General features: G+C 35.9%; 1 protein-coding gene across 2 annotated transcripts in view; it reads left to right on the forward strand.

Annotated features, from left to right (window-relative positions):
• Positions 1-24345, forward strand: part of LOC106076126 (multiple epidermal growth factor-like domains protein 10) — a 219373-nt gene that overhangs the window by 174584 nt on the left and 20444 nt on the right. The window contains exons 5-9 of one of the 2 annotated variants that reach the window (XM_056029084.1): positions 2920-3114; positions 5648-5839; positions 7914-8111; positions 8707-8841; positions 17433-17564. The exons of the other annotated variant lie outside the window; for it this stretch is intronic. Of the exons in view, the coding sequence (XP_055885059.1) occupies positions 2920-3114; positions 5648-5839; positions 7914-8111; positions 8707-8841; positions 17433-17564 (852 nt within the window). The remainder of the gene's footprint in view (positions 1-2919; positions 3115-5647; positions 5840-7913; positions 8112-8706; positions 8842-17432; positions 17565-24345) is intronic. 2 annotated transcript variants of the gene reach the window in all.

The raw sequence follows: 24345 nt of genomic DNA on the forward strand, positions 1-24345 counted from the left end.
CTCCGATCGCTACAGTAACCCTGTCTCTGATTTCTTGGTTTGTGATGCGGTCTCTGAATGTGATGCCTAGGATCCTTCTGTAGCATCTCAATTCCATTGCTAGGATCCTCCTCTCAATATATATATTAAGTTAAGTAAATTATGTCATTGTCACAGGTCAAAAGCTTGCTGACAGAGTCACTCAATCTTATCACATTATTAATTATTATTTATTTATTTTATTTTAATTGTTTTCCTTTTCTAGGCCCGATTTCACCACCAAACCCACCCTTTCCTCTTCTCGCTAGACTTAGTCTTGGCGAAAACAAGGCTACAACTTCTCGCTTATCTCCCCTTGAAGCAGGGAGAGATAAACAATCCCTTACGTTGATCATTGGCGCCGGGTGTCTTACGTTCACGGCCGACACCACCTAGGCTGGAATATACTTTATTCTTTCCTCCACCCCCTACCCACGTCTCTCTTTGATCAAATAGAAAATCTGTGTCAACACGCCTCTTAACATTTCTAGGTGCGATTCCATTCTTGAGTCAGATTCACCCACGTGGGAGAATCTTTAGTCTCTCGCCCCTCCCGTTTCCGTTTCAGTAAGACAACCAGATAAGTTAGGAGGACAAAAGTGACATACTCTCTCATTAAGTGCCTAGTATGATATGATGATACAATATCGTTAAAAATATAGATGCGAATTCCCACCCACCTATTTTGTTCTGCCATGTACATTTATGTAAATAAATATTCTTTAATTCTTCAGAAATTCTGTATCATTCTCCAATGTTTGTTTTGTTGCGTACCTGCTCCCGATATACCTCTGATGGCCCAGTGTGTGACAAACTCAAAATAATCATCCCCCTAGACACTAAACAAGTTATTCATACACGTCATACACGAGAGAGAAAAAAACTATTTAGTATGCATATAAGTTGGACATAATTTAAACAATAATTAATAAGCAGCTTTTCATATTATCGCGTGAACTGCAGTGCTACGCTATAACTATAGAACACTCAACTAAAGGAATTTTTTTTCCAAAATGTTTTTTTCTTGAGGATTTGAATACGAGATTGAACCTTTTACAAAACAATTAGATCAATTAGATATTCATGATAAAACATAAGTTAGGTCAGGTTCACATCTAACTTTTCATTCAGTTTCACCTATCCTTTGATCTGCTGGACCGCTGTGGCACCGCACAAGATCTGTCAACCTTCTTTCTTCATTCTTCTCTGTCATTAGATATAATTTCATTCTGATGTTCTTTCTGAAAATATTAAGATTTCCCTTTTTATCTGCCTGGGTGGACCACTTCGGGTGCCGATTTAGAAAGTGTCTTTCCACACAAACTGTCTTTGTAACCTTGTTTTGTTTTTTTTATTTTCATCTATGTCTTATTCTAATTAATTCATTAACTCTTTCTCTCCGTAATTATTTACCACATTCTGGTGGAATCAACGCTGGTATCGTCATTTAGGAGAGAAAGAGTTAATATGAATGTACAGTATGGTTAAGGGAAAGTACCAGGTGGCCGAGCCTCCTTTGGTTAAATAGTTTTAAATTGAAGGATATATACCCGAAGTTACTTTGGAAATATTTATGTAATTACGAATATTTAAGATCAGGTAAAGACTGCCAACCTAAAGAGTTGCTTTAGTGTTCTGTTAGTTCTAAATGTAATTATACAAAACCGTAGAAAAAACAAAGCCCATATCGTGTCGTTTTACAATGCATCTTTTGCATAAAACTATAGGCCTATTCTTGGTTCTGAAGAAAGTATTTGCAGTGTAACTTCTAAAATGATTATGCTCAGACATTTAATATTGCAATTAGTATGTTCATTACTTAGTATAAAGCATCAAGTGTGTCCACTTTCGATTAAAGGCGCCCAAAAGCACTACTGGCCTTAATCAGACGCTTATTTATCTTATTTTGTCTTATCTTATATAATACAGACGTTACTTCATAAAAGAAGATGATTACGTCCTACGCGTCATGCATTCAGTCATGCATATTAACCAATGACAAATTCTGCCAAGTCACTGGTTTTCCTGGCTTGCTCTAATAGCACTAGGGAAGAAGGAGTAGTTGTACACATTTGTCCTAGCATATGGGACGAGGAATGTGCCTTTATCTTTGTGTCTTTCAGAGTATTTTATTAAACTTTGTTTTTGTATTTGAAGATTATGGTTCAGTGTTTTATGTATAATTGCTACTTTACTTTTGAGCCTTCTGTCCTGAAGGCTTTCTAAATTTAGTGATTTTACTAAAGGTGTTACTCTAGTGAAATGTGAATATTCGTTCTATTATGAATCTCTTTAAATCTTTTTAAAAGCAATGCGTCACTTGACTAATTGATTAACTAATTGATTAATTTTTGAATGGATTTGTTTACTGACTCAATCCGAGAATAGAAACTAGGAGAGAAAACTTGATGGTCATGGAAAAGGTGCATGGGCGTCATTCAAGTACCTTCCCCTGGGTGCACATTCTGCTCACTACGCCACTGATGTGAACATACATGAAATCGTAGTTTGAGAAGTCACAACCTCTGACCTTAAACTAGTTAAGTTTGTAGGCATGCAGTACACTATGAACACTGTTGATACTGTAAATATAGAAAACAACAACAGATTTTAGCCCCCCCCCCCTTTCCCATGGAGAGAACCTCTATTAAATCTGTGTAAAATTTCCACTTCTGTCTATCTTCCACACTCTGATCTCAAAAACGAGAAGGGAAAAAAAACAACATTTCACCATGCGTTGTGGGTTGCGCGAATGATCGTTGAATATGTTTAACAAAGGTTGTTTATTGTTATCTAATTAATTATTTGATAAAATGAGCATACATTTTAGTGATCAAAAAATAAACATTGTTATTAATTTATTTTTTATTATACTCATTCTTTTTAAATTACAATTTGCAGATGACCTACAATACGGTTTCAAAATTACCTTCCAAGATGACAAATCACAATCAGTGAATCTTTCAGGAAACGAAACTTTAATTGTTGTTGATAACACCATCGACGTTCATTTTCAGCTGAATTCTACATTGATACAATATATTATTTTAGAAGGAAAAGTGGTACAAGAAATGTGCACACTAGTGATAAGCATGGGTAAGTTATGACAAAATTTTCGTTCAACACTATTCTCGGTCTGTAAGTAAAAATAGTAATACAAATGGAGCGTCTATTTAGGCCAAAAGAGCTAGACATGGAGCCTAGCTCGCCATCGGCTGCCGAGAAGTGGCTGCACTGGCTCTGAAATTTTGAGAATTTCATCTCCTCAGTGTCTCACTGCGAGATTGACAAAAAGAAATTGCTGGAAACGTAGTTTCAGCGTATTTCAGTACATAAGTGAGTGTACCACGTTAGAAAAATCAATCGAAGTTCTACAAAATGTCTACGTGAAGCCTAAAAGCGAAATTTTTGCACGGCACATGATAATTCTTTGTCGACAAGAGAACGGAAAAAACGTTGACTCCTTTTTACTAAAGCTTAAAAGTATGGCCAAAGACTGTGAATTCAAAGCTGTCACCGCTGAAGAACACAGAGACATCTTCATAAGAGACACCTTCATTACTGGACTGGCTTCAAACAGCATAAGGCTGCGACTCTTAGAGAAATCTACTCTAACTCTACAGTGCGCCTATGAAGAGGTAATACAACTTAAATACGCCCATAACCATGCCATGGCGTATAACATCTACTCTGAAACTCCCTGTGGAGCAAGCGCCGACGTGGAAAGGCTTTCTCCAACGACAAGATTAAAGGAGAGTGCGGCGAATAGTAAAAGATGCTTCTTTTGTGGAAACAACCCACATCAACGCTTTAGATGTCCAGTCCGTGACGCTACATGTAACTTGTGCAGCAAAAGGGGCCATCTCCAGAAAGTCTGTAGATCGACCAGACAGACACTCAAATCGGTAACCTCAGCCATCGTGAAAGCAGGTGATTAGACGTCATGGACTACAACCGTTGGATCTTCCTGGGCATCGACACCAGCGTCCGGCCTTAATAAATCTACTATTTCAATACTCGTCAATGGAGTACCATTGAAGGCTCTTGTGGATACGGGGAGCAGTGAAAGCTATATATCTTCTTCAATTGCTAAAATGTACAAATGGAAATTAGATACGTCCAGAAACAGAATCTACATGGCCTCTACACATCTTTCTCGCACTACTCACGGACATATTTTTGCTACAATAAAGTACAAAGATGAACAATACGAAAGTGTGAAGCTCTCACTGCTGGATAGACTAGTATCTGATGTAATCTTAGGACTAGATTTCATCAGCCTGCATGAAACACTGATGATCCCATTTGAGGAAAAACGAAGCACTCTTCAGATGTGTACGCTAGAAGCAGCACGAATTGAAACCCCACACCTCTTCACGAATCTTGCTCCTGACTGCCACACCATAGCCACTAAATCTAGAAAATATTCTATGCCTGACTCCAAATTCATTCAAACTGAAATCAAGAGACTTCTATCTGCCAAAATTATAAAAAGTGTGTCTCCTAGGCTACGAAATCTCGCAAGGGCAATTAAGACCAGTTGAGAAATCTACCTCCAACACCGAAAATCCTCCTTCGGGATATCTATCCCAACATGGCTACCTAGCCTAGGTCGAGTATTGCTGAAAGAACCGATCTTCGAAGTATGATCCTCTCACGGAAGAAGTTAACTTACTGATATGTAACCCCAAATATGCCGTGGTACGGTTGCCCAGCGGTAAAGAGGAGACGGTCTCTCTAAGACGCTTGGCTCCCTCTCCCTGCCAATCCACAACAACAAGTGAACCTTCGTTCTTCGCTCAGGGTGAGGATAATGAATGTCATCTAGAAGCTCCGAACACGGAAGTACCAGTCAACACCCCTACGGTGATCCAAGAAAGGAAAGAACTACTAGAAGGCTCTGAGGACCTCCGAGCGCTTCTTCTTCAAAATACACAGAACCTTCATACCCCACTGGACGCTTAAGAACTCACTCTTGACTTGCAAACCTTAGAACAGGATAGTCAACCCCGTTACAACTTAAAGAGAGAATAACCAGACCGAACTATAGGGTCTAGAATTGTTTATCTATTGCACTACTTATACTGACTACATAAACTGGCATTGTTTATCTCATACTACTTATACTAACTTCATTAACTGTCCCTTTTTATCTCGTGCTATTGATACTAGAATTTATGTTTACTTACTACACAATTTGTCATTGCTTAAGACAGAAACTAGTAATTGTTTACCAATCATACTACTAATAATGGTTTTACGTTCACTTGTATCGCTATCTAATATAGGTAACATAAGAGACTAATAATTGTTGGCACTATTCATTGATCTATGGTATTACTGGTACAAAGTATTCTTATTTATCTATACTACGGCCTACTATATTACTTTACTCGCTACTTTAATTCTAGGCGGGGTGAATGTGGTGAAATAGTCACTATATGTTTATGTTTGTGTAACGTCGTGAGAATGTGTTCACAACATTGATCTAGTGTGCTACTGTTCAAGTCTCTTTCGTCAGTTCATGTGTCGTTCTAGTTTAATAAAGCCTTGTTTTAGGTTACACTTCAGTGTTCATTTATTTTTCTTATTTCAAGATTGTATCTATTCAAATTAATTTTCATTTAAGGTCAATTTGCTTCATTTATGAAAACTGCATACTACAGTTTACCTGACATGAATATCACAAGGACTCCAAATCAAGAACTTCTAGATGGTTATACATATTCAAATCCTATTACCGATGGTGGTAAACTTTGGGAAATTGATTTGGAATCTTCCTACATTGTTCAAAAAGTTTACATTTTTTTTAGACATGCAGGTAATATTTATATCATATCAACTTGTCATCTCTGTATGTAGTCAAATAGTTAAGCATCTCCATAGAGGCGTCTTGGTTCTATCCAAAAAAAGGGGGCGTTTTAGGCATTTAACATTTAAAAACTAAGAAAATCATGGGTACAAATTAAGGGGCTTAGCCGGTCTGTACTGCTATTTCTTACATAATTTTAACAATTAATCAATGCACAATTTCAATATGGATTATAGGTCTCTATTCAGTATCTAGTCTAGACTGAATTCTCATAATGTTTCAATATCTTCATATATATTTATAAATCTGGGCGAATTTTTTTTTCCCTTATTGGGGTAGGAATAGGGGCTGGGAAATTTTGTTTCCCTTTTTTATCTTTCAATCAGTAGTCATCAGCTTAAACGAGGAAAGGATAAACAAAATTGTTAATGCGTCACTGAAGAAGGAATACTGTTTACTTAGAAAAGGTTAGGTTCCTCAAAGTTGTCATTGCCGGAAGTGCTAATGGATGTAATCACTCCACTACCTAAAAAAATGCTTCCTAATGGTAAGCGTCTTACATAGCATCTGACAATTAGTCCAACTCTCGGCCTTCACGTGTGGCTCAATTATTGAGTGCGATGGAACTGTTTTCACTAACAGGAGAAGGGGCGAAGGGAGTAACTGGTGCCTAAACCATTGAGCTTAGGGAAAGAAGATGCCCGTTAGCCCTACCCACATTGGAAAAGGAGAACTCTTGAATTCAAACCTCTGCAATTTTTGCAGCTATTCCCAGCAATCGGAAGGACTCGGGAGAAACCCTGAGGAAAAATCAGGAGCCGGCTACACTTAGGCAGTATGCATCACTCAGTGCTACACACTTGCAGAGCCTGCTACGCCACTGACACCAAACTGCATCGTTGAGTAGAGACGAATAAAATACTTTTTTTTTAATGAAACTCCTTTACATGTAAATATTTAAAATTTTTGAAGAATTTTGACACCATAAGTTCTTCACATTATTCTTTTCTTTGTTTATAGTTCGATTAGTAGGATTACTCGTGTGGTCCATTAGCTAACACAATAGATTAAGAGAGAAAAAGAGAAAAAGCGATTTGAAGAAATATGATGCTGGGATTAAGTAAACTAAAAGGGGGAAGAAAGCAAAAAGAAAATGAAAAATGGAAACTTGTGAGATATTTTTAAATAAATAGACAAAACAAGCAATTATAAATTACTTTTAAAAAAGTTTATCTTTAGGTGAAGATTTTCGTCCTGAAAACTATATCTACCAATAATGTACAAGCACGTTATTTCCCTTATTTGATATCAAACAAAAAATTAATTACCAATAATTTATTTGCAACTTGAGTAGTCTTGTTTATCGATTTTTTTTGTTAGGTACAATAGATGGTAGTTTAAATTATCAACTTGATCGGAGAAAGCGTGAGGAAAATATAGCGATAATAATTATTTAAGGGGACTAAACCGAATGAATTTAGCCATATTTGTTGAATACTCTACTAATAATTTCCTTCGTTGCTATTGAACAAAATAATTAGTTACCAGTAATTAATTGTCCCATTGGTTACTTTTTTATTCATGTCATGTATATGTCAACGAATAATTGTGCGAATTTTCAGCTTCATCCGAAAATGGGTGTGGGAGAAATAACGTGTACACAGTTTTCAGACAGACTAAGTGGGTTGATATAAGCTTTGTCCAAATGTAAAAGACGTTGCTTTGAGAGATTACTATTGCCAGCTTAAAATAAAATTTCCTTTTTTTTTTTACTAATGAATGTTTACAAATTTGATTCTACATTGGTGAACATTGCAAACTTATTACTAGTTAGTTAATTTATAACTTTGATTATCAGTATGAAAAAAGTATGTGTCGATTGGGATCCATATATAAAATAGATGCGAAGGTGGAATGCATAAAAATTATACATTGCTCGAAAATCCTCTCAGACTTTTAACTTAGTCTGTCGGAAAAGCATGATCCTATAAGCTTATTCACGATGTATATTTTGGTATGATGTAGACCATTGTATGAGTCCATCTAGTTGTTAGTATTAAATCTAGACAAAAAATACTACTAGTCTTCTCCAGAGCTGTAATAGAGGTATTTGATAATGATGGAGTCTTGATCTACACTTGGAGAATTGAAAGTCAACACACAAATCCTCTTATATTTTCTTCTTCGGTAACAACACCTGTACAATATATAAACGTTATTACTGAAGATGCGAGGAATGCAAGTTTAACAACAATAATAGAGAAGTTTATGGCTTACGGTGGTGAGTATTTGTTTATATTTTAATTTTATTTTATCTCACCCTCTCTTTATCGTCCTGTAACGTGGTCACGCATTCTCTAAACCATGATTAAAAATATATCTAAAACCTGTTTAATTATTGAGCGATACATTTTACCACTTTCTTGGACTTATTGAGTTCTAAGTTTTATTCCCATAGGCCTTGCTAAATCAGTTTGCCTTCTTTGAAAGCTTCCAGAAATGTTCGAGATGAATCCTTTTTATTAACTTTTGACCCCGGAAAGGAGTTTATCCTATTATTATATTCTACATCGACCCTTCTATCTTATGGTCCCATAATATGTAGATGATCATGTAATCAAATCATGGTCGTAGCTATGATTATTTTTCGGGGGTATTTTTTAATCCCTCCCCTGCAATATATATATTGGGCTTCTTCGTGCCACCTTTTTGAAACAATTATTACTATTCTTGTATTTTAACGTATATTATTAATTTTTAGTAGTTAAAAGTTAATCAACTACTGAGTACCGACACCTATTTTTTTTTTACAAACAAAGCACTGTATATATATATATATATATATATATATATATAATTTGTGCTATACTATACAGAATGCCCAGAAGGAACTTGGGGTGTTCAGTGCAGGGAAAATTGTAGCAGTGAGTGTCCAGACGTATGCCGTTTTGACGATGGACTTTGTAATAAATATTGCCTCGGTTATAGTGACCCACCAAAATGTGAAACAGGTAAACTATTTTATGAAGTTGATATTCTAGTACGAAAATATCACAATAGAGAGGTATGTTTTTAATAAATTATTCTTTTAAGTTATTGGATTTTTAGAAGATAAAGAAGATTTAAAAGATAAAGAAAAAGAGATCTATACTTTAGATATATTCCTTAAAAAAGGATGTTTACCAGAAGCCAGGAATGAGAAATTTGATTTTTTCATTCGTCATTAATATTTGATTACAATACCAATATTCATTTCAAACTTCATGGAGGACAGAGGAACCTGGACACTGATTTAAAATAAAAAACGGCTCTAACGATTTTTATAGACATTTCACTGATCGTGTACATCGTTAACAAAATTTCACCCCCAATTAAATATATTTTCCTAGTCATTGTGTAATTGTGTTGTATAGGCTTTGCCTTTAAGCCCTTATTTGATCTATGCTATAAAGTAGAATGTAAGGCGTATGTATGTATGTATGTGCCGAATAGAAATTAAAACCATTTGACCAATCTTAATAAAACTAGGCGTAAATGTTCTTTGGGTACTAACTTAGACCGTAGTGTATGTATTGTAGCCCAAAAACAAACTTAAGACCCTCAAAAAAAAAAAGTTGACCAACTCTATGAAAGCATTATAACTTCATCGGTCTAGGCTATGTTTACATGAGAAGAGATCGAAAGGATCTAGATCTAGATCTAATTTTAAGAACTGAACTTTGTGTAGATAGTTTTTTATTTTGACACATGAAAATACGAAATATAGTCCATTGATTTCAATATTTAATGTAAGTAACCTTGAAATTTGTGTTTCAAAAGCATTTTTTACATAAATTCATTCCTTATATCTGCGAATTAAGAAATACTGACGACGTACATTCTTTCATTAGAAAATACCGTAATATTTTTTTCATACATTCGTTCGCTTAAGCTGCGAATTCGTGTTGAGATATATTCTAATAGTTTTATTCATTAATCGAAGCTTTCACGCAAGCGCAGAATGAACTCTTTCCAAGCCAATATTTAACTCTAGATTAGTGTAGATCTAGAATTAGATATGTCTAACTCAAGATCTTTATACTTTGAACATGAACATACAAAACTAAGTCTATTCATTTCAAAAAAATGGATTTAAGTCGATTAGCTATTTTGATAGCTCCATTCATACTTTTTCTACATTTACCCATTCGCTTTACTTATAGCGTAATTATTTCGTTTTATTTTTTCCAAAACACTCCCAGTGACTAAATCGACAGTGATACGCAAATTAAGACCCGCGGGCCACGGGTAATATATGTCTAGTATAATATATAAATATGTTTATTTATAGTGTTTTTTATATATTTTTGCATATTATAATAGTGTTTATAGTGTTCCCCATCTTCTCTTCATAATTGTCTAGAAATGAAAGAATATATGTAAATAAGTAGATATACTATAATAAGATAAGATAAGAGATAAGATAAGATAACTTTTATTGATCCAATCAAATGGAAATTTAGTTTGACTACAATTGACAACCTCGGCGTAACTACTGTACAATAACAGTATAGATGAAAAATTATAACAACATTCACACACGAAACACATACACATTGACGACCAGCGCTTTATGAATCTGACTTCTATGAACTTCTCGATGACGACTGATGACCTTGTAACACTCTGACCGAAAGTGGGATAAACGAGTTTTTAAATCTTTCAGTTTTGGTCCTAATGGAAAGGAGACGACCACTTCGTTCAGATCTTATGTAACAGTGGTTTAATGGGTGCAGGTTGTCTTTAAGAATCGTGTTTTGGAAAGGTATCTTTCATGGAAAAGCTCTTCAAGAGATGGTAGCTGTGTTCGAGTGATATACGATGTTTTTTTTATTAGTATATTTAGTCTTAGTCTTTGTGCCAGTGAAGTATTACCATACCAGCAGGTGATGGAAAAGTTAATTAGACTGCTGATGGTTGCCGTGTAGAAAAGTTTAATTATCGTTGGTCGATGTTAAATTTCCTTAGCTTTCTACTTTGGTGAAATTTTGTGTAAAGGTTTTGACGGTGTTCAATCCGTTTCAGTTTGTTGTTGATGGTTGTACCAAGGTATTTATATTCTTGCATTTGTTCAACGGTTTGGTCGTTTATCTAAATTTCTGCAATATGACCTTTATGTTTCCTAAAATCAATAACCATTTCTTTAGTTTTCTGAACATTTAAAATTAGAAAGTTATCAATACACCCTCGGTAAAAGTCGTTAATAGTTGAATGGTACAGATTTTCGTCACCTGCAAAAAGGCCGATGATTGCTGTGTCGTCAGCAAATTTATGATGGGAGTGTCAGCTGATAGGCTCTGAATGTCATTAGTGTATATGGTATACAATACTGGTGACAGGACGCACCCCTGCGGCGCTCCAGTGCTAAGCTCTCTCGTGCCTGACACATGCCCGTTCACTTTTACATATAACGTTCAATTCAGATTGTTTTAGTATCATGTGGTTGAATGTGGATAAAAAATCTAAGAATAATACAATGGCGTAGTGTCTCTGAGTATCAAGATGATGGTATAGACCAGGGGTGGGCAAATTACATAAACCAAGATTATTTTAAATGGCAATATTTCGAAACATTCAGTCAAACAAAGACCCAAGCCCAGGCCAGTATTTATAAAGAACTGTGTGGCAAGTGTTGGGTTGGCTTGTACAAGATGGCAAGGGTAACAACTGATGGAGACAGTGCTTTGGCTGAGAAAAACAGGCTTTCTGATAAAATAAAGAACAATAACTCAACCATAAATTCATTACGTGAAAGTTTACACAACTCTGCATTGAATATCGAGAAAATTAGTACTATTTACAACCGTAATTTAAAAAGGCATAGGGTCGGCCTAGGTGAAGTATGCAGTTGTTTAGGGCTTCGTTAGTTGAGAGCCCCGCACAAGATACATATGTTATTAATTCAGAGAAGTAATAGCGAAACTTGTCCTCACTGTTATTGTTGAAGAACTTAAGATGTTTTATAAGCTGCAATGGTGCATATGCGCAAATGTAAATTTATATTTTTCTATTTTATTTTGAGCCACCAAATTCACTTAGCTTAGCGCCTTCAATTATCCAAGGCCGACCCTTACTGGCAGTTCCGAAAAGTACTTGTAGATTTGAAAACAAAACATTTCGATGTTCACCAACACAGTGGTATCTGCTGGCCTAGCATTAGAATAATATGGAATCTCATGAAAAATATTATTAGGTTCCTTGAAGGACATTGTTGTGACTTTGTTACTAATATTTCTAATGAAGAGTGGAAGACAGACATCTTCTATAACATTACCATATCCTGTTTACACATGAAATGCTTGTGCATCTTAGATCCTTTCAAACAAAACTATTCCATTTCTTGAGGCCAGCAAGTGAAATTAGGCTTTATCATTTTTCTTAGCTGAAAGGTGAAACTATTTCTAGTGAAATGGTTGAAAAGTACAAGTCTTATATGGATTACTATGACATGAAAGAGAAGTTCCAGTCAGTTCTTTAGAGGGAACTCTTGGGTGCCAGAGCCTGTATATCGGCACTTTAAAAAAACTTTGATGCTAAACTTTCACATTATTTGGAACCACATTCATCCGTCAACGAGCTTTTTTTTTTGTTTGAAAATGATCGAGGGAACAGGTCGATGCTTATTGATGTGCCAAAAATCCAAAATATCAAATATGACTTATTGACTGTAATTTGACAGCAGTCACAAGGATATAACTAGTAAGCTAGTTCCACGGTTTCGATACAACATTATGCACGAGAGTAAACAGTTATTTACTTCACATTAAGTACAACTATTTATTGGTGGTGAAGTGTGATGTAAACAGTCAACGACGAGAGTTAGAAAAATCATTTGTAAAATTATCTTGTTTAAATCTACATTACTCAATTGGGATTGCAATATATATATATATATATATATATATATATATATATATATATATATATATATATATATATATATATATATGCGGCCCCCCATTCCTTAAATATTTTAAATGTGGCCCTCGGCAGAAAAAGGTTGCCCACCCCTGGTATAGACAATGCAGCATAAATAGTATTGCATCTTCTGTACTTCTTGACGGTTTATAAGCGAACTGGTGCGGGTCAAGACGTGTTTCGACTTCTTTCAGTAGATGTTCTAAAATCATTTTCTCCAATCACTTCATTGCAATTGATCCCATTGCTACGGGACGTAGGTCGTTGTTGGAAGCAATGATCTTCTTTTGGGTACTTGAATTATTTCAGATGTCTTCCAAATGGAAGGTATTTTTTGTGCGTTTGCCAGGACTTGTTGAAGATAGCACAAAAGATATAAGCACATAGCTTTACAAGTTCTCCACTTAATTTGTCGGGTCCCAAAGCTTTGGCAGTGTTTACTTGTTTAAATATTTTAGTCACTTCTTGTTTATAAAACAGTTCTTGAGATTGGTTTAGATTGCTGTTTTCAAATGCTGCCAATAAATCACGGTATTTAGCTATATTGTTTCTATATTATCATCAAGACATTTCATGATTAATGATCAAAGGCCAAGTGTGGTAGACGTAGTGGAAATCTTTTGAAAGATGACAATGATTAGAATACTTATGATCATGCCGCTGATAACTTATCTCGTGAAGGTTATTTAAACTTTTTTTTAAATTTGTCAATTGTTCTTTCTTGAATTTGGGAGCGCCATTTTTTACTCTAATAAACGCTGACTTCTGGAGCTGATAATTATCGCCTATATAAGTTTTGTTTTAATCACGTCATAAAATTTAAGTTATACGCTGTGGCACTGAAGAACGTCAATGGAATAAATACGCAACAAAAATATAAACGATATTATTATATGGCTCCTTTTGTCTCGAAAGGCAATGGATCCGCCCAAATTTTAGTATAGAATTTACACAATTTGTATACGAATTTATTACTTATGTTAATAATATATACTAATTATTTATATTTCAACCTATTTTTAGATTATTTCGCCCCCCCCTCTAGTATGTTGGCCGATTTGGTGGGGTCGGGAGGGGGCGCTGGTATCAATCCCGCCCCCCCCCCCCCATACACTTACGAGTGGGGGGGGGCGGTCCAATTTATTTCTAGAAATCACAGCTTGCTAACAGAATCAATTAAATATCTATATGATTAAAACTTGTTATTGATATTTTAACCGATCTTTATATTATGTCGTTCCCTGTTTGCCGATTGGGGGGGGGGGCGAATACCTCTACTGCCCTTCCCACCTAAACCTTTTGAGTGGGGGGGGCGGTCCTACTTTTATGGAGAAATCATAGTTTGTGAACAAAATTAATTCAATTACTCTATTAATTTTATATTATGTCAATCCCTTTCTGGTATCTTGGCTGATTCGGTGGGGTTGGGGGGAGGGTGATTGCATGTACTGCCCTCCCCACTCTAGCCCTCTGAGTGGGGGGGGGGGCGGTCCTATTTTTATGGAGAATCATAGTTTGTGAACAAAATTAGTTGAGTCGCCCCACCCCTATTCTTTAATGCCAAATGCAATCTTTAGCAGAAATTATTAAAGGAGCGAGGATTAATCGTTTTAACTCTACCACCCCTCCCATTTCCAGACAGAGTTTATTTAATTTCATATGAATTTATAATAATTATTTTAAGAAAGTTAGAATTCAAACGAAATTTTTCAGTATAAGAGTCACGATTGAGATGAGTTCTAAACCCAATTAACTGTTCTCATAGTCCCTTTTCCCAACCTCAATCTGATATTTTGCTAGTTAAAAAATTTGGGACTATAACTCACAATTTATACTTGAATATTATTGAATATTATTTATCGAATACTTAATTTTTCGGAATCGATCCTCACAGCCAAAATCTAAATATGTGGGTTATCTTATCTTTTCAAGGAAAAAATCGGTTTTATTTGCAATGTATTAAGGGCCTATAAATTCATATTAGAATACTTTTCAAGTACAACATTATTCGAAAGGTCCTTTTTTAATAGTATGAATGATGAGCCTTTGGTCAGGAGAATGCGTTTCTTCTGTGAAGAATGCAAGAAATCTTTTTTGGCGTCGGAACCCCACTGATGAATAATGAGATGTACATGTCAGGAGAATACGTTTCTGCAGTGAAGAATGCAAGAAAACGCTTTTGGCGTCGGGGCTTCGCCCCGAACTCTATTGATGAATAATGAGCAGTAAATGTCAGGAGAATGCGTTTCTGCAGTGAAGAATGCAAGAAAACGCTTTTGGCGTCGGGGCTTCGCCCCGAACTCCATTGATGAATAATGAGCTGTAGATGTCAGGAGAATGCGTTTCTGCAGTGAAGAATGCAAGAAAACGCTTTTGGCGTCGGGGCTTTGCCCCGAACTCCATTGATGAATAATGAGCTGTAGATGTCAGGAGAATGCGTATGAATGCAGATGAATAATGAGCTGTAGATGTCAGGAGAATGCGTTTCTGCATTGAAGAAAGCAAGAAAACGCTTTTGGCGTCGGGGCCTCGCCCCGAGCCCTACTAGGGAACCTTATAGCGCTGCCCCAGTTGTTTTGTATTTTACCGGAGGTTGAGAAATGCTGCTTTTTTTATTCTCATATATATATATGTACATGTAGTCCTAGTGTAGTGTGTATAGTTGTTTGTGTTAACCATCAAACATTGTTTTTTACTTGAGCATACGCACGCAATAGAGTTGGGTGTCAGACAAAAAAGATAACACATTGGCATGGTCAGTCAAGCGTATAGATAAATTATACCCGTCCACTAGTTAGAGGTCAAGGGTAGTTTTTTTTTTACACTCCAGCATATTGTTTCTTTGTTTGCTAGATCTAACTGCGGTACTATTGTTCAATTTATTTTATGCGATTTTAAAATTGACTGTAAGGTTTTCCGTTATTTATTAAGTCAAAAGAATTAAACAATGAAATTAGCTTTCTTTCTAAAGATTTTAATACAAGGCAAAAAAATACACATACGCAAACATGCACAACTTTGTTTATTTTATTGTGCAAAGAACGTACGTAAGAAACATTAAATGCAAAGAACGTATATTAGAAACATCTTCCTTAATTATTACTTATTAATTATTTTATTCGTGGTTTCAGTAACTGTTACAAAAAGGAACGATAGTAAGCCTATTAAGAATATTGTTATCAAATCAAGACACTTAACTGTAGGAGTAATATTCAAGTAAATACGTTAGAAAAATTATTTAACCGTAGTATTTATTGACAGTGTAATATCCTTTGTTAGCACGTTGTGATTTTTCATTCTGATTTAAAAGTGGTAAATGTCTATCAATAAATTGGGTGACAAGGACCAAAGAAATAAAATAAAGAGTAGGGGGTGTTTAGCTCTCCATTTAAGATAGCCCTGGTCGTGTCTTCTACAAAATAATTAGTTATTGGCTTACTGGGCTGTATAATCTCGCGGTTTGTGTTCTGTGTAGCTAAATGTCACTCGTTTAGGTGCGTGTGATCTTTTGTCCAGCTTACTAATTGAGATTTATGTTCAAGTAACTCGGCACACTTGAAAAGGTGTGGCCTCTAACCCAACCACGTGATTAAGATTTTTCTCCAAATAAGGAAACTCTTTGTCCGGATACCCGTGTAGATGTTTGGCTTGAAGTCCAGTCCGCCCCCACCCCTCCAATTAAGATTAACTACTAAGTAAACAAACAGTTCCCTCGTGTGACCTCTAGAGAGTGCTTACGTCCATCGTATCTGACTTGGGGTCACCTGTCAATCAATGAACTCAATGTGATGGGCTAAACAAATCAAAGGGGGAGGGAGTTGTTCATTTGGAAATATACCTGGTTACCTTAGAGGTGTCGCTCTTGTGAGTCCAGCCCCCCTAATAAAGATTAACATTAAATAAACAAACTCAGTTCCCCCGAAAGGTGTGACCTCTAGAGAGTGTCAATACGCTGACATTAAACCTACGTCCATCATATTTAACTTGTGGTCACATGCCTATAAAAAAAAAAAACTCAATGTGATGGACAAAACAAATAAAAGGGGTGTGAGCTGTTCATCTCTACCTCTGGAGATATACCCGCACAGCTAGACAGACGTCTGGTCAGCATGACGTAGTCAAGGAATGTAACATTTAAACATGTTAACTAACCTACTCAAATGTCAAAGACAAATTGAAAAAAGTGTCAGCCATTGCTCCTCTGTATGTAAAGGGCATTTATGATGTAAAGTTTCATTTCTATTTATATTAAGTTATTAACAGGCCTTGTCTTTATAATAAACAATGTTTGGTGCATATTCATAACGGCTCCATTTTTTAGCACATTATTTTGTTTTAATATAAACATTAATACATCCTACAACAGACATTAATGGAACGAGGTCCACTTTATGCATATTAAATAGTTGTATTTTTTACTATCCGGTGCTATTCGGCTCCGGTCGGATATCACTACCGGATAGTAAAAAATGCCGAATATTCGGCAGAAGCCGCCGGAGCCGGAGCGACTATCCGGTGCACCCCTAATATATATATATATATATATATATGTATGTATGTGTGTGTGTGTGTGTGTGTTGTACGCACGTTTATGCATAGAACGTTGAAGCTAATTTAAATATTAATACTTTCAACTTACGACTAGAATGTCAAACTGGGTGGTTTGGTGTAAACTGTAAAAGCCAATGCAATGACAGATGTTGGTCATGTAACAGTAGAACTGGGGTATGTGATCAAGGATGCCTTGGCTACAGTGATCCTCCTAATTGTACTATTGGTAAGTAAAAAATACATGTAATATTAAAAATAAAGAAAAAAAAATATATTTACTGTTACTGAAAAAATAAACTAGTTTTTATTTAACACTTTAAAACTCACTGTATTTCCATTGTTTTGTCTTTTCATAACAAGAGATATTTAGAATACGCATCGTAATAGGTTAGCCTTTTTGTTGTAAATGTATCTGACTTCGTTAAATATGTGTTTGAGTGTCTTGTACTGCTGTGTATTACGTGAGATCGTTGCAACGACAAACTATCACAAGAACAAGCAAAGAACTAAGTCTAGACTAATTAAATAACTTGAACAACGTCTAATAAGTAAAGGTCGGAGTTGGGTCTCTGTCATTAAATATCATCTTTAAGTCCTACTAGCATCAGCAAAGCAAACCCCACTGTTCATGACGTCACAAAATGTCGCGTTAAATCCGTCAACTATGCTGCAGTCTTATGTTAAGTGCCTAACAGTATATACTTGCTATTGACTCCTGGCACCTTATTTTTTTCTCTATGCCTCTGGTTTCGTCTGGGGTATTGTTTTTGGTTCTAGGCAAATCACTACAACTGTCCCAGCTTTATTTCCCATCTGCTTTACAACTGCATTGAAATCTCAGCGCCATGCATTATTGTATAGCTCCTCTCTTTTGTTAAAGGTTTCATGGTAGTTCTTGTCTTGTGATGTCGGCCGAAGACTTGCAAAGGATGTGGCCCACCCATTCCAGTATTTCTAAAAAATGTATTAATCAATAAGATGCTTCTTTCTTATTTACCAAAGTTTCTTGTTTGGCCAGCGACCAATGGGATATACCTGAGGCACTTCATAATACCTGGAATTTTTTTTTTAAGTTGGTGACTGTGGTTTCCCAGGCCCTGCTTTATACAGCATGTTAAAGTGCATTATCTTGATGCTTATACCGTTGGATTCTATAATGTTCATCAGCTGATGGAAATCATATATATATTTATATATATATATATATTTATTTTAATTATATTTATTATAATTTATATTTATTTATTTATTTATTTCTATAATGTTAGACTTTTAAATCACTTATGTAATATATAGTAGCTTTTATTTAGTCTCTAGTTAAAATACCCTACATATATCTAGGTTAAAATGACATATTAAACTGAAACAATTAGACCTACTAAGAAATGTGTACAAACCTTGTCATTTATTTGATTTGACATTTTTTTCACGCCATTCCTACTTTGCATGTCAGGAAAAAATTTAGTCAATTATCTTCTCGTTCAACTATAAATGTTTGGTTTTCATTCGTTGTTTTTTTATATATAGTATGTTTAATACCAATAGTTGTTTTTCTCTTTTTCTCTTTTTCTTATTTTTATGTTTATTCTATTTTTTGGTTTTGGTTATTAACGTTGAAAAGCTACTCTACACCAGTGTTTTCCAAACTGTGTTCCGCAGAACCTTAGTGTTCTGCAAGACCTAAAAAAAATGTGCTCCACGAACTGCTGGAATAATTAACTAGTAGACAGCCATGTGAATTAATATCTAAAAAAAATATTTCGCTAAATATTCAGACTATGAGAAGTTTTCCATTAACGAGAAAACATGATTACAAAGAGGCGGCCCACGTCGGATCCCTCCCTATATAATCCACCTATTTTCAAAGAATATTCAAGACGGGGATGGCAGCAAGCAGCTATGAACTTGGGACCTTTGAAATAATACAGTCAGTTAGCTAAGCGAACGACCAGCCATTGCTGTTAACTTAATAAAAAAACTAATAGCCAATTATTGATACTGAGATATATTACACATTTCGGCATGACAACTACCAAATATGTACAATATGTCAGAAGAGCGACTTTAGATAAACTTTTGGCATTGTTTTGTAATTTAAAAAAAAAATAGAAAAGAACAGGTTTTAAGCTTGTACTTCGGCAACGTCTGCTTGACTTCTAGCGCAGTTACCAAAAAAAAAAACTATAGGCATTTTTTATTTAAATTGTACTAGTATAAGGATTACCTAAACTAAACTTCTGATTTAGCACTCTTAAGATATATATAGGCCCATATATATATATCCAAGATCTAAGATCTTCTTCTTCTTCTTTATCGTTCTCATTGTTATGTTGGAGTGGTTTCCAAATCAGAGAGCTCTCCAATAGTTTTCTTTCTATTGGGGTGATTTGGGGGCAATGTCTTATACGGGCCTCTTGGTAGAGAGAGCAGTTTTGGAGGACGTGGTCGGCATTTTCTGGTGATACTCCACATGGGCAGATTTCACTGGTTCCAATTTTGAGCTTCCGGAACATGTGTTGTCGCATTCTGTTGTGTCCGGTCCTGGGTCGAAAGATTAGACGTTGGTCTTGTCGGGATAGCTTATAGTAAGCGTCATCTTTCTTGTGATTTGGATGGGAGCTCGTCCATTTCTCATTTATTTTATCTACAATTAATTTCTTCATTTCTTCTGGATAGAGTGCAGAGTTTACTTGTGAGTTTGTTCTCCCACTCTTGGCGAGTGTGTCAGCCTTCTCATTTCCTGCTAGTTGTATGTGAGCTGGTATCCATTGAATAACAGTTTTTTTTGCTGTTGTTGTTGAGCTTTGTAAGTGCTGTTCTGAGGTTTTTAATATAAGGGGAATCAGAGTTTTGCAAGCTTTGGAGGGTTGTTTTCACGTCTGTTAGAAAGACAATCTGACTGTGAGGGGAACTTGGATGATTTGCTAGCATGGTAGCAGCTAGTGCTAGTGCTTTCCTTTCTGCTCTGTGACTGTCAGAGAGCTCTCCAGTTGCAATGGATTTTTCTAGTTTTCCTCCATCTGGCCATTCGATAAGTATTCCAGCTCCTCCATTTGTGGTGCCTTTATGGGATGAGCCATCCGTGTAAACTCTGATCCACTGATTGCTAGGGTAATTGGTATGTAGAAAACAGTTTACTATTTCCTTTCCTTGGTCTGTAATCAGATTTTCTTTTTATGTTTTCAATATGGTCCCTTATAGTAGGAAGAGGGCTTTCGTCCCAGGGTGGAGATTCATTATAGTGTATCGAGGATTCCAGAGTAATTTTTTCAAGTTGGTGTTTCTTTTTTAGGTTTAGAGATTCCTGTATGAAATTTGTCCTTTTGAGACGGTTTTTTGTGCCAGTTTTGTGGATTTTTGTTCTGAGTGGGTGCCTCTCCAAGGTTTCCAATTTAGTGAATTGGGAAAGGATTTTTATTTCTCTTCTTTCATCCAGAGAGATCAGGGCAGCGGTTTCCTCCATAGCTCTTATGGGTGTTGTTTTGATAGCTCCTGTCATTATCCTTAGACCAATATTTTGAACCTTGTCTATTTTTCTTAGGTTGGTTTGGGCTGCTGAGCCCCATGCTGTGGCACCATATTCTAGTACAGGTCTTACATAACTGGTATAGGTCTTTTTCAGGATGTTGTGATTAGCTCCCCAATCTGTGCCAGCTAATTTTTTCAAGAGGGATAGTCTCTGGATGCCTTTACTCTGTGTTTTATCTATTTGGTTTTTCCAGGTTAGTCTCGGGTCATAGGTGACTCCAAGATAAGTAGGGCTGTCATTTTTTTCTAAAGCTTCCTTATCAAATGTTAATTTTATTGTTTGTTGTTTTGTTGACAGTGAGAATATGGTATATGTTGTCTTTTTTGTGTTAATGGACATGTCCCAGTCTTTGGACCATTTATTGAGTTTATCAAGAGCATCTTGTAATTGAAATTTCGATGTTCCTACATATTCTTCTGTGCTAATTAAGGCAAGGTCATCTGCATACATGCTGCTTTTAATGCTTTTAACTTTTTTGGTAGGTTTTGATTTAGATCGTTTATAAATATTAGGAAAAGTGTTGGGGATAGAACTTCTCCTTGGGGGACGCCATTTTTTATACCCACTGTGTGGCTTCTTTGTCCTTGCATGCAAACTAAAGCTTTTCTATTATTTAGGTATTCCTTTATCCAGTTGTACATTCTGTGGGATATTTGATGCTGGATTAGCTTGAGCAAGAGACCTTGTTCCCAGACTTTGTCAAATGCTTTTTCTAAGTCAACCCACACAATTGTTGTTGGTTTCTTTTCTTGAAAGCCGTCTTCTATTTCTTGTATGATGAAGGCAATTTGATCTTCTGTTGATCTGCCTTTTCTAAAGCCAGCCTGGGCTTCAGTGAGTAGGTTATTTGACTCAAGGATCCATGTCAGCCTTCTATTTATCACTCTTTCCATCAGTTTGCAAGTACAGCTAGTGAGGCTGATGGGACGGTAGCTATCCAGTTTATTTCTTGGTTTGCCATGCTTTAGTATAGGGATCATAATGCCTTTTTTTCCAGATGTTTGGAATTCTGCCAGATTTCCAGCTAGCATTGAATAATTGTAGCAGTTTTCTTTTGGCTTGAGGACCCAAGTGAAGAAGCAAGCCATTTGATATTTTGTCTGTGCCCGGGTCTTGTTATGGTTTGAGGACTTTTAGGGATTCATCTAGTTACTTCATTTTAAGATTAGTGGTCATTCCCAAGGAGTAAGCTGGATTGTTTTCTTTAATTTTATCTTGGATTTCTGAGTTTGCATCTTTATTTCTACTTTCATTAATTTGTATTTGTCCTACGCTTTGGAAAAACTTAATGAATTCATTTGCTGCTTCTAGACCTTTCAGGGGTTTGTTGTCCTTTTCTATTACTATAGGAGTTGTTCTGTTTTCTTCCTGGTTGAGACATTTGGCTATACGCCAGAGTTTGTGGCCATCTCTCTCTACGTTTAGTTGTTCTGTTTTTTCATGCCAACTTTTCCTCATAACGGAAAAGTAATTTTTCCTGAAAGCTGCGTTAGCTGCTTTTAGATTTATGTTATTTTCTATATAAGGGTTATTTTTTACTGTGTTTCTGGCTTCAATAGTGGCATTGTGGAGTTGTTGAAGGTGATCAGACCAGTTGGGGATATAATCTTTTCTTGCTCCTCTAGGAATTGATTCCTTAGCAGCTAGGATGATTGCTTTGGAGAAAGCTGAGAATGACTTATTAACCTGATTTGATTTGCAGTTTATTGAAGTTGTGTATAGGTCTGTGAGCTTTGAGAATAGGTGCCAGTTGGCTTTTTTGTAGTTCCATCTGGGAATGGTGGAGTTTTCTGATATTTTGAGGGAGGTATCGATACTGATCAATATGGGTCTGTGGTCACTGGTGGCTAGCTAATATCTACGTATGTTGAGGATGCGCATTAGTATATTAATATTAGAACATTGCCTCCCTTACATTTACGTAATTGTTTTAGAATTGGTTTATTTTTATGAAAAAATCGCTTGCATAATTAATTTTATAAATTAAACGGTTTGCTTTTAGAAAACCAAAAGTAGCCGTTGCACCTAAACTTATCAAGCCGCATGTAATGGTGAAATAATATTTTTTATATCTCTTCTATTTTTCGAGATCTGAGTGTGACATCCTGACAGACGGACAGACGGACATTTAGCACAAACCTAATATCGGCTTTTCTCCTTAAGGGGACCGCTAAAATTGAAAACACTGCTCTACATCAATGCGTTAACAAAATATTTTAAGTTTTTTTTTGTACTGTAATTATTATTTAAATATATATATATATCCATCGTTTTTTAAAAATTGAAAAAGGTATTTAGGTCCAATGTTATTATTATTTTTTTGCCAAGTATATTAAACTTAACTTTGGGATTTAGATTGAACCAGTGATATGTCTTAATACTTCTTGTGACATTAAATTGGAAGGTTATCTTTTTTTTTTATTTTTTATCTTTTCTTATACTATTTCAATTGGAAGAATAACTGTTTGTAAACAGGGGCGGACTGGGTGTCCGAATTGGCACGGACGTTTCTAAACAAACCATTCCTCATAGTATAGAGTGCTCCTTTTATAAGAGAATATAATTAAATTTTAATCATTAGTGACATCCATGCAGCCGAATTGGGCTCCCGACCAACCATATTGGGTACCGGCCCACAGGGCATTATTCCGAGTGCCCATTTAGCCAATTCGACCCTCTTTGTTGATCAATTCGTGTATTTAATTTTAAATAATGTTTTCAAGAATATGGGATGATAAAGCTGCCCATAAATGGATAAAAACATTACAGTGGCATTTTACGTCTCGAGACACGATCTTTTCCTTTGAAACTTCTATTGTGAATGAAGGGGCCAATCCTTGATACACAGCTGCGGTCAGAGGTTGGGCATATGTAATCACCAGGCGCTTTTCACTTTCTTTTCTGCTGCTGTTGTTTATGGCATATGCTATTCGAGACCCTTCTTTTATGCTCTCTCTCCATGTGGATCTATACAGTGCATTTTTTTCAGATCTGTTAGTGTCAATTTCGAAGAGCTTTATATCTTGTATACATACATCCGTATACCGTAAAAGTGGGCGACTAGAGGCTCTCCTGCCTTCTGTTAGATAGTCATACAGAATGTCTTGTGGAATTTGACCTACTGGCATTCTACGAACGTGGCCAAGCCAGCCAAGGCGTCTGTTGCTGATAACACAGCGGATGTCCTGGCACCCTGCTCTTCGTAGCACTTCCTCGTTGGTTATTTTATCTTGCCACCTTATTTTAAAGATCCACCTTAGGCATCGGAGGTGGAAGACATTGAGCTTTTTTCCCTGCTATGAGTAGGTTGACCATGCTTCACTTCAGTATAGCAAAGTGCTCATCACACAGGTCCGGAAGACTAAGGCTTTAGTATTGCTAGTCAGCAATATGTTGTCCCAGACTCTTTTCTGCAACCCTGACATGGTGCCCATTGCTTTAGCTATCCTGTTGTTAATGTCTTTATCCAGAGAAGCAT

The sequence above is a fragment of the Biomphalaria glabrata genome, chromosome 5 (assembly GCF_947242115.1).
Source record: "Biomphalaria glabrata chromosome 5, xgBioGlab47.1, whole genome shotgun sequence".
In the NCBI taxonomy this organism is placed as follows: domain Eukaryota; kingdom Metazoa; phylum Mollusca; class Gastropoda; family Planorbidae; genus Biomphalaria; species Biomphalaria glabrata.